The sequence below is a fragment of the Protobothrops mucrosquamatus genome, unplaced genomic scaffold (genome assembly GCF_001527695.2).
Source record: "Protobothrops mucrosquamatus isolate PMUCROS unplaced genomic scaffold, P.Mucros_1.0 scaffold_60, whole genome shotgun sequence".
Classification (NCBI taxonomy): domain Eukaryota; kingdom Metazoa; phylum Chordata; class Lepidosauria; order Squamata; family Viperidae; genus Protobothrops; species Protobothrops mucrosquamatus.
This window is the reverse complement of record NW_015386136.1, coordinates 355,706-367,244: the sequence shown is the minus strand read 5'-3', so window position 1 is coordinate 367,244 and position 11,539 is coordinate 355,706. Positions and strand designations below refer to the sequence as shown.

Genomic DNA, 11,539 nt, shown 5'->3' with positions numbered 1-11,539 from the left:
TTTAGCAGAAATACCAGGGAACTCAAAAAAGCACTATGGTCAAATCTTTTGCGGACTGCAGTCTAGTTATCAGATAGGGCAAAGGTGTTTACAGATAGTCACATTAAACGGCTGCATTAACAAGTCGACTGAGCCACAACTTTTCTCAGCCTTTTCACAGAAGACCTTACAAAAGGCATGGTGGTTTTAAAGTGGTGCTGTGCTCACACCCCTGCATATTCCCAAACAATATCTTCTTTGACATCATTTAGATATGTGCCCTGGCTGGGGCAAAGGATAGGAAATATCAAGTTGAGACAGAAATGAAATACTATGCAGGTCCTGCTCATTATCTACACAAAGTGCTGATGATTATGTGCCATCAATTCTTTTTCGATTCTTAGCAACCACATAGACCTATTTTCTCCATGATGATCTGTCCCCAAACTGTTCTTTCAAATCTCCCAATGGTACACTCATCACCACTGTAAATGACCTCTTCTTCTCTTTCCTTCTACCTTTCCCAACATTAAAGCCTTTTTCCAGAGAGCTGGATCTTTGCATAATGTGTCCAAGTAGGATAATTTGAGTCTGCTTATCTGGTCATTTGCACCTTGAATGAGAATTCTGAGTTATTTGTCTGATGATCCCTTAGACTCAGAGTGTTTTCTTGGTTGTCTACAGTGTTCCCAGGAGTCTTTTCCAACACTAAGTTCAAATGCATCAATACTTTTCCTGCTTCTTCAAAGTCCAACTTTCGCTTCCATGGAGTGTCACAGGGAACACCATGACTTATGTCATTCTGATCTTTGTAATTACAAACACGTCACAGCATTTGAATGTCTTTGTTTTGTTTTATATTTTATTTTATTAATTTGATTTTTATCCCACCTTTATTACTTTAGAAGTAACTCAAGGCAGAAAACATATATAATACTTCCTCCTTCTATTTTCCTCACAATAACAACCTTGTGAGATGTGTTGGGGTGAGAGAGTGACTGGGCCAAGGTCACCCAGGCAGCTTTCATTCCTAAGGCAGAACTAGAACTCACAATTTCCTGGTTTCTAGGCTTACTACCAGACCACACTCTTCTCCCCTCCCCTCCCCTCCCCTCTCCTCTCCTCTCCTCTCCATAGTCTTCACATTGCTGCATATTTCTTGATAGTTTGCTTACACAAAGTAGCTATTGGCAAAATGTGTGTCTGTGTGTATCTTTATGTACAGGCCTGAAAACTGCCCAGTCTGTGCTGGAAATGTGCTGAGAACCATTTCACAGAACTCAGGAATCTGAGTACAACTGATTATTTACTGAAATGTAGGAGAGATGATGGATATCTTTGAAAGATGATAGGCATGTAAATGTTTGCACCCCCTTATACATGGGCCAGTTCAGAAATTATGTATTACAGACTTGGAAGCTGTTTCTTTGAGTGTAATATGCTATGCATAGTTATAAATCATGAAATGCAAGCAGAGAAATTGTAATTATTGAAGGCAAATGTATCTTTGGGGAAAACGTAAATGACAACTCATATAGGCATAACATATGTTTTGCCTCTGTTTGCACAACATTAAACTAATTCCACCTTGCAGATTTTTTACGCCAGGGATAATCTCCCCTTCCTGCTTTCAGCACAGAAAAAAACATGCAGAGGCTGTGTGGAAACAGACTTCTTTAGAACTGCCTCCTTAATCTCTCTGCCCCTTCCCCCCAATCAAAAAAGATAGAAAGGAATGGATCTAACTAAAAACTCCCTCAATTGTTTCAGCATGGCGCAAACACCAATTGTGTCATTGTAGGCTTTTTTTTCTCCTCTACTCTTTGTTAAACAAAAATGAGAGCATGCTCTTTCATGGGGAGAACTGAAACATATGGCCATTCTCTGATTGACCCAATCACACAAACACATACACACACACACACCGATTTCACACCAGCAGTGCACACAAGTGAGTGATTTGGTTATCCCCCTCTCAGAAGAAGCAATAACAAAGTCCTTCCAAAATGTTGTCAAGAAAGGTGCAGGGACTTGTTCAGGTAGTCGCCAGGAGTTAGGATCGACTCAAAGGTACAAAAATGAATGTATTACATTTATAAATATTGATGTTTATGCTTCTAGTTCTTGCAGAGAACATCATTTAATTCATGTTTGTTTTGGCTGCCCCTAATATTTGAGTGATCTTTGAGTCAATCACAAGTCCCACTCTCAAATTATGAATTAATAAAAATCCAATTGTCCTTCCTCTAATAAAATATTCTTGTTGTTCATGTAATAAGGAAAGGTTTCAGCAGCTATATGGAAATTACCATTAGGGACATTCTGATGGTACAGTAAAACTGAAGCTGAAGTTGGACAGTTGGTTTCCCATCAACTAATGACATTCAGAGGGAAGAAGAGCAGCAAAGTCAGGGAATTTGGCCAATCATTTTGGTTAAGGAGCCCTCCACACCAACAGTCAGGACTCCATAATTTGATAGAAAGTCGGAACGGAGACAATAGGGTTCTTTTCACTGTAGAAGATGTGACATTTTATTTACAGTAGCTTTAAAATATCTATACCACGTTTTTTTTTTCTTTCTGGAGATTTTTCTTTTAGCTATGACCATGGAAATAATACAACTTAAATAAAGAATTAGTACATTTTGGACAGGAGTAATGAGCAAATTGGTCAAGGAAATGACAAATAGCTTGTGAGTTTTAATCTCTTCAAGTATTTTGACCAATTACAATAGCAGAGCAGCTGGCAGGAAACTGAGAAGCCTTGAAATACAAAGTGAAATATTTGTTGTATTAAGCAACTTGTTGAAATGTACACAGAAGCAATAGATTTGATATTTTTTTTTAGCAAAGCAGCCAGATAACACCGGCTGTTAGCTGTCTAGATAAGTCTATTTAAAGAAAACATAAAGCACACCTTCCTTAGGGCAAATAGTGTGTCCCATTCCAAATTCATTTGCTGTGACAGGTTGAGGTATAGAAATTAGCAAGATCCCACAAAGAGAAATAATCAATAGCAATTTAAAAAACATCCTGATGTTTAGATTTTTTATTGGGTTTTGAATACTTTGTTTATTTTCTGTAGATCAAGCTTACATTTATGCAAAGAACAGGTATAGATCTGAAACAATGAGCATATAAAGGAAAATACACAAATATTTGCTGCCTATAGCATGTTGAGACAAAAAGGCACATTTTATACTGCTATTTCATATATTCCACTTTAAGACTTTAATAAAATTAGTTTAAAATCTGATTACAAATTCAGGAATAATATACAAATATAACCTATGTTCTGAATGCTTCTTTGCAGCAGGGGAGAGCCTACTTTAAGTCATCACGTTTAAGACATTTGCTTAGCTGAAACAAGAAATAGCTTTTAGCTTTTATTTATCTTTATGTAATGGTTAAAAATAGCAGTGACCCTTTTGGAAAATAAAGCAGTAATTAGATTATGGTTTTTATTTAATAATGGCAGTAGACAGTTTTATTTAGAGATATGATACCTCACATGAAAGGATCATGACATGTTTGTTCTTTTTTCAATGTGTGATGTACTCTTACCAAATTGTTTTATGTTTACTCTCAAACATTTATTATTTTGAGATCAGAATTGATGAAAAACTTTTAACAATGCCATTTAAACCAAGAATTGCCAGCACATTTTGTAGTATGACATGCATGAATTTCCACCTGCAATTAAACTCTCAACAAAGGGAATTTTTAAAAAACCTTCAATTTGGCATGTTCAACCTTTTCCCCCTTGATTTAGAGCTACTACAGGCAATCCCCAACTTGCAACCAGAAGTTTAATGACTGTTCAATTTTACAAGATCCTCAGAAGAGTAGTTGTAAATTATTATGCCACCTTCCCCATAGTCACATGACTGTATTTCAACTGGCTCACATTTATGACTTACGGCAGCACCCTGCAGTCACCTGACTGTGATTTGCAAATTTTTTTGCTGGTTTCTGGCAAAAATGCTCATTCAGGAGAATGGGTTCATACTTACAACTGCATGATTCACAATGATTGCTGTTAAAATGGTCATAAAATCAAGTCTGCTAATGTGGGCATCTCAACTTACAACTCTGGTCACAATTTCAGTCATAGTTCGATGACAACCTGTATAGCTGGGTTGCAAAAATCCAAAGGGTGCCATGAGTTTACTGTCTTGTAATGGTCATCTGATTTCTAGACAGGTTTTAGATGAGGTCATCCTGTTTTATCTTTTATTTCTTATTCTCTGAGATGAAAACAATTGTGTGTGTGTGTGTGTGTGTGTGTGTGTGTGTGTAACGGTATAAAATCCTCGAACTCTGGGATAAGCATAAAACAGCTATTTATTGTTGACAGCAGTAAAAACAATAAAAGCAACTATTTATAAAACAAACAAAATCGACTGTGTTAGCTTTCGCTGATCCACTGTCAGCATCATCAGAGTAAGCATTAGGGGTGGGGAGTTTGCTTATAAACCTAATTGGCTCCACCTTCTACCCATTGATCGTGTAATGGGCCCGCCTGTTCTAACTAACCATAGTTGTTCTAGTTGTCCCGCATCTCCTTGTCCACATTTTGGTCCCATCGCCCTCTTTCTTCCCGTTGGTCTTTTCCTTGCCCATTCTGTTTTACCCACTACGGTCAGTCCTACCTCCCCTCGCTGTGTCTCATCCCCTGGCATGTGTGTCAGTTCTGGGAGTCCCTCTCCTCCTTTTTCTATCTTCCCCGCCCACCTTTCCTGCACCTAGCCATGTGATATTGCTGCCGATCCATCCTCCAATCCTCCCCCTCCCGTGCCCATTCTAGGCTGTGTATCCCAAGGAACAACTACAGTTAGTTAAAACAGGCGGGCCCATTACACAATCAATGGGTAGAGGGCGAAGCCAATTAGGTTTATAAGCAAACTCCCCACCCCTAATACTTACTCTGATGACGCTGATAGTGGATCAGCGAAAGCTAAGACAGTCGATTTTATTTGTTTTATAAATAGTTGCTTTTATTGTTTTTACTGCTGTTAACAATAAACAGCTGTTTTATACTTATCCCAGGGTTTGAGGAATTTATATACATTACACAAATATGCATTACACATTTTTAAAGCTATTAGGGATATATATATTTCTTCCTTATCTGGAAAAGTTGGCAACCAGCAAGAAACAAGCTTTGTCCTAATCCAAAGAAGCCCTTTGAAATAAGCAGCTAAAAACTTTGCTAAGGTCCATCAGACTCTTCCCTGGCTGCTGCTGTAGGAGGAAGATAAAGAGAAATAAACAGATCCTTAGAGAGAATGGGATCCCAGGCAAAGAAAGTACCAAAAGAAATAGAACCAGACTTCATTCACCTTTTCTTCAAGATCTACCTGTCATATTTCAGCTTCTTATCTTCTGTGAACTTCACAATGTAGCCCTTAAACATGTATATTGCAGGGGTCCCCAACCCGTGGACCAGTACCGGGCTGCAGCATGCCAGCAACCAGTCCGTACAAACAAGGAAAGCCCCATCCGCGGGTTGCAGGCAGCACACAAAACCACGCCCTCTCCGGTCTGTGGAAAAACCTCTCTCCATGGAACTAGTCCCTGGTGCCCAAAAGGTTGGGGACCTCTGATGTATTGTATTCTTGAAGCCATCAGCCTTCCACTGGAGAGACACACTGCTACCTCTGCTAAAGGGAACAGAAACTTCTTGTACCCTATAATTTATGAAATACCGTACTCACTTTTTGTTAAAAGGAAAATATAGATGTAATTTATTTTTGTAGAGTTGGGTGAACTCAACTTGTTTTAACATTCTTGTGTCAGGGCCCTACAACTGTGACCTTAATTGCGTCAGGGTAGGATATAGTTTTACTATTTTTGTCTAGATGAGAATCAAACATCTCATAATTATTATCATAAAACCTCCAGGTTTTCTCATAGTTCCCCTAGTCAGACAGAATTATAATTAAAATTGTATCAGCTGATTGGTATCAATGTGAGGGAAGCACATGGAGAGCTAAAATAAATGAACATATAGTCTGATTTAATCATAATCCTTACCTTCCATTCCACATTTGTTTTATTGTTTTTGTTATTCTATCTGATCCAGTTAACTAGATCTTGTCTTTTGAACTGTGGCAAATTGAAAACCCAGCTACAAAGATGCTGACCAAAAGCATTACTTTCTAATCTAATAGGAAATGTATAAGCATACTATAAGCTAATCAAAAATATAGGCTGCTATTCTTATAATCAGGCTTTTTGTCCAGCTCATAGGTCTCTAGTCCCAGCTGCAGTACAGCAACCCTCAAGAGGCTGCAGGTAAATCTTTTAAAATTTGCTAGAACTGTGTTAGAGAATTGAAAATTGGATCTTTTGTATCTAAAATGTCAAATGATGGGCTATCCCATAGTGTTGCTAAGCTGACAGAGCTTTTAAACGGTCAAGCCTGCCTTCATCACCAGTGACCAAACTCGAACTGCCTAACCCTAACCCTAACCCATTTTTGCAGAGCTGGCAAACTGTAGGAAAGTCCTTGCCTGCCAATCAAAATCAGTTTGTGGCTTCTATTACTGGTTTACAAGCATTAGTTTGCTGGAAAGACCAGGTGGTAATTATACTATACACAGGAAGGAGAGAGCATCTTTCTCTGCTTGTCCAAATAGCCCTAGTGATAGTTTTGGTTTTACCAGCACCAGCCCAGTCTTACAATTCAAAGAGCTATGCCTGGAAGCATTAACTATGATCTGCCCTTCATTTCACACATTTGCCAAAAAGCAATCAGTGAAAGCAATGGGAGAAAGGGTCTTGGGAATCATTTCATTTTTAAATTATCCAGTAATCTCTAGGTAGCCAGCTGTCTCCCTAGTAATAGTTGAAGCCCGTTCTGGTCGCTTTTTGGTTACCAGCAACTTGTACAATGCTGCCCTGTATTTCTTTGAGACAAGATTGTAAAGGATTGGGTTGATTGTAGCACTCAAGTAGAAAAGCTGCAACGCAAAAACATTAAAATACTGAGAGAAGATCATCATCCTGGTGTTGTTTGGGTTGATATATATGATCCGGCCAACATGAAAGGGCAGCCAGCAAATGAGGAATGCCAGAACCAGGATAACTGCAAGTACGAAGAAAGAAAAGAAGGAAATAAGATTGGCTGTTGACCTGGTGCAGTTATGAATTGCGCCCATTATTGGACCAAGAACGCTTGCTTTAGGATCACTATTTGGATCACTGTCATGTACTGTACATAGGGGTCGTCTTGAAGAACATTTAGAAAATGCATGTGCCACATGCAGATTTTGGCATGTCTCATTACACCCACGTGATGAGAATATATGAGCATATCATTATACCCACGGTGAGAATAAAATCTGGAAGCCTTAAATCCACACCCTGCTCATGGCTCCATGTTCTTTCTAATATTGCCCTTCCTGATCTCGGGTGATAACAACAAACAGTCAAACATGCCATTGATTCCTAGAGGTCTTCCAATATATACAATAAAAGACTCTATACCTCTCACCAGGCTAAGTCTAGGAAACCAATTTGGGATAATATACCACAGTCTTTACTATCTAGATGAAGAATGGCAGTTAAGATGTGTGTGTGTGTGTGTGTGTGTGTGTGTGTGTGTGAGAGAGAGAGAGAGAGAGAGAGAGAGAGAGAGAGAGAGAGAGAGAGAGAGAGAGAGATACTAGTAATTTCCTATACAACCTTCCACAGCATAGGGCCAGACAACTTGTGGGACCACCTTTTCCCCGTGATTTCTGCTCAGCCACCAGATCTAGCAGAGAGAATATGCTATCAGTGGCAATGTCTGCCCTATGGAACAGAATCCCATGGAAAATTTGGATAGCCCAACCCTGTTAGCCTTTTGTAGGGCATTGAAAACATGGCTGTTTCCCCAAGTATTTGAATCAGAAGATTAGATCAGTTCTACTCTTGATGTGCTTTTTCTGCATGAGTGGGGTCATTGTTTATCTTAAGATGCCAGGGATTATATGATGTGTCTGGGGGGTGGGGAGATTAATTCTTGTATGCTTTCAGAGTCATTTGAGTGAGATGGACAGTCATATAAATCAAATGAATAAATAAATAAACTAAAGGACTTAAAGTTGCTGGCTACTTTGTACTGACTACTGGATATATAAACAATTGGACATAAATCACATTTCCAGATAGGGCTACAGAGAAGGAGCAGGAAAATCTATTACATGGAAATATAACCATGAAGCGTATGGAACTCAGAGACTGACTGAGGGGGGGACTGAATCTAGAGCTGTCTAGAGAAGAATGGTATTGAAGAACAATGGGAATGATTTTGGCCACATGCTGTAGTTTATGAGACTAGAAGTATCACCTGGATATTTGCTTGGTCCCCATGCTCAACTTCAATATTTATAGATAATGACAAAGGTATGAGTTCTCTCTCATTCAACAGAATTGGCTCTGGGACCTCCCATACTTTGAAAACTGAAATATTCCCATGAGCCCTAAGCTTTATGTGTTCTGAGATTCTGAGGAAGTATTACATCCCCACAGAAGTCTGCATTTGAGGGTATGAGCAACAAAATTTTCTTCAGGATAGGGGTTGATCCTTATTTACAAAAAAAATCTCTGAGGCTGGAGTCCCATGCAGTTCTCCAGGCTACGCAACCCTGATTACTTGTTTACATTCATTAGATGCCAGAAGGATTAGCTAGACATTCTGTAGGATAACCCTGGATAATACTTGGAACTAGATCATCTTCATTCAGTGTTTTTGGACTCCACATTGCATCTTCATAGTTGTTTATTATACACCAGGAATTTGGGGTTTCCATCAGTTCTGGATGGAACTGATAAGTGATATAGTAGATTTTGGAGGGTTTTAAATTGTCAACCTGTTACAGAGTCCCTAACAATAGAAATTTGTTGTGAATCCAAAGGTTTCCTAATTCTGAATAATGGGGCTGAGGGAGTTTCTTTGATAAAGATAAAGAATGGACAAGACATTGGAGCACTAAGATAATGTTTCCTCCCCCATTTTAAGATATCCTTTACTTACTTACCCAACATGCGCACTGTTTGCTGATGGTTCCTGTATGAAGCCAAACCAAGATGTGCTTTGCCAACACGAAGAAGCTCTCTAGCAATCAAGCCATGGAGAATGTAAAGACAGAAGAAGGGAAGGATGAAGTAGCTAGTGGTGATCCAGAGCATAGTCTCCAACAGCCCTGTCTGTTGGGCATGCAAAGTAGGGCCACATTCACGGCTGAAATCATCATCATTGGAAAAGTTACCAGCCTGTTGGACTCCCACAAGGAACAGGTAAGGTACAGCAGAGAGTAGTGCCACAGCCCAGAGCACTATCAGTAGGGCTTTTACCCGCTGTTGGGTCACCAGGACTTTAGCCCGCAGTGGGAAGCAAATAGCCAGATAGCGCTCAGCTGTCAGGGCTGTCAGATGCAGGATGGAACAGTAGGCACACGCCTCAGTTGACCAGTGCCACACACGACACAGCACAGTTCCCAGCACCCATGGCTGGGAGCGCCACAAACGGTACAGATCCAAGGGTAGACCCAGGAGGAGCATCAACAGGTCAGAGACAGCCAAACTGCCCAGATATAGACTGGTAGTGTTGTGTAGCTCTTGGGAGCAGCTTGTCACAATCACAGTCAAGACATTGCCCCCTATACCCAGCACCAGCAAGACCAAGCAAACAGCTGTCACTGGGATGAGAATGCATATGGGCAGCAGTGGGCAGAGATACTTGTTGCAGGGTGGAAGGGCCCAGATTTCATTATCCTGTTCTTGACACACAGCTAGACTGCTGTTGTTGGTCAAACCCATGTTGCAGGCAGCACTGCAACTGGTCCCCATGCTGCTATTACAGAACATTTGGAGCATCTCTTGACACAAGATGTGAATTCCCTTCTAAGGCATCAGAAATAGGTTCCTGCTTTCCTTGGTCTTGCTTGATCTGACGTGTGCTCCTGTAGCTTTTTCTGTCCTGTCCTTTCTTTCTTTCCTCTCTTGGTCTCACTTGGTCTCACTTTGTACTGCAGCTTTCAGCAAAATCCCTGGAGTTGATGCCCCTTTGCCTGTGCAGTGAAATGAAGTGCCAATGTTCCAATCCCAGTCTGATGGGATACCCATGGTTACTAAAAGATAACTCCTCCCAAACAGACAGCAAATAAGAAATCAATGTTTTTATTTGCTCCAAATTGAGCCTCATTCTTTCATATCAGCCACAGAAGCAGCTGTTGAGAAGCAAATAACGATTCCCCTTCTCAACCAAAAGTACAAAATAGCTGCTGAGATGTGAAAGAGAAAAGATCCCCCCCCCAAATAGGAGTACCTAAAGAAGAGATTCTTGGATCCATAAAACAGATCAGATTTATGCCTTTGACTTCATCAGAGACATGACCTTGTTCTCAACTGACTGGTATGTCTATGGAGATTCTCAGTCATCCAGATCATGGCTGTCCCAAAGGTGCTTTTTCAAAAGGCAACTGGACTTTGTTTTCGCTTGAAGAAGTTTCGCAAAACTGAAGAAGCTTCTTAGATGAGAAGCAAAACATCTTCAAGCAAAAGCAAGGAAGTCAAATGGCCTTTTGAAAAAAGCACCTTTGGGGCAACTGACTGATATGTATAGCTATGTTTATGGGAAATGGGGAGGAATTGTAAACAGCTTAGCTATATGTAAAAAGCACAATATGTGTGACTAGAAAATTACAGTGTTTGAAAGACAAACACTAATTGCTAAGGGCAAATGTTCCAGTTTTGCTGTGTACTTTTGCACTTTACAGCCTGAGAAGATACCTATGTCTTGAGATGAACTACAGTGATAAAATAACATTTCTTGATGAGTTTTGATTCATATATTTCACACTTTTTGTTGAAAAACAGCTATTTAATTAGATAGTTTTCTTTTCAGGCAGATCAAATGTTCTTCTGCTGGTTTCTGAACATTGATGTTACCACTAAGTGGTGGTACATATGTCCATTTTACTTTGGGTTATAGTGACTGGCTAGGATCATACATCACATTTATTATGTTGTTGTTGTTGTTGTTTTTACTGGGAGTTACAGTTTTTACTGATAGTTACAATGACAGTGAACTAGGCCATTGGAACTTATTTTTAAAAAATCATTAAAACAAAAATAATTTGTGGGCTTTACCCACTTGCATACACCTATCCAGGTACCTTCTTCCTTCTGTTTTGTCTTTGCTCGTATCTCTGATAGTCGCTCTTGGCTGTAACAATTCCACTCTTATTCCTACACCATGCAAAGACAGTCTTAAGAGGTTTATAATCTGCTGCCAATTACCTTAGAAACAGAGTGGGCCTTCTCCAGATCCCATTCACTAAAGAATGTAATCATATGGGACCCAGGAAGTGCACCTACTTTGTTCTAATTATTGCTTTCTGAAATGATCTCTGCCTAGAAATTTGTGTGGCTCCCATCCTTACATCATTTAGGAAACTATTGAAGATCCGGTTGTTCTCCCAGTCCTTAGTGATTATGAGCCCTCTTTTGTCCTTTAGTCTGTTTTGTTTTAAATATTTTGATCTATTGGTTAGTTGTATATTTCATATTC

The 11,539-nt window shown here is 39.7% G+C and overlaps 1 protein-coding gene across 1 annotated transcript; it reads right to left on the bottom strand.

Annotated features, from left to right (window-relative positions):
* Positions 1-6,785: 6,785 nt before the first annotated feature.
* MLNR (motilin receptor) lies at positions 6,786-9,816 on the bottom strand. Its single transcript, XM_015812397.2, has 2 exons — positions 9,006-9,816; positions 6,786-7,069 (listed from the first exon to the last, which is right to left on the bottom strand). Exons 1-2 carry the CDS (start codon positions 9,814-9,816, stop codon positions 6,786-6,788), a joined length of 1,095 nt encoding a protein of 364 aa, XP_015667883.2.
* Between the last annotated feature and the right edge of the window lie 1,723 nt (positions 9,817-11,539).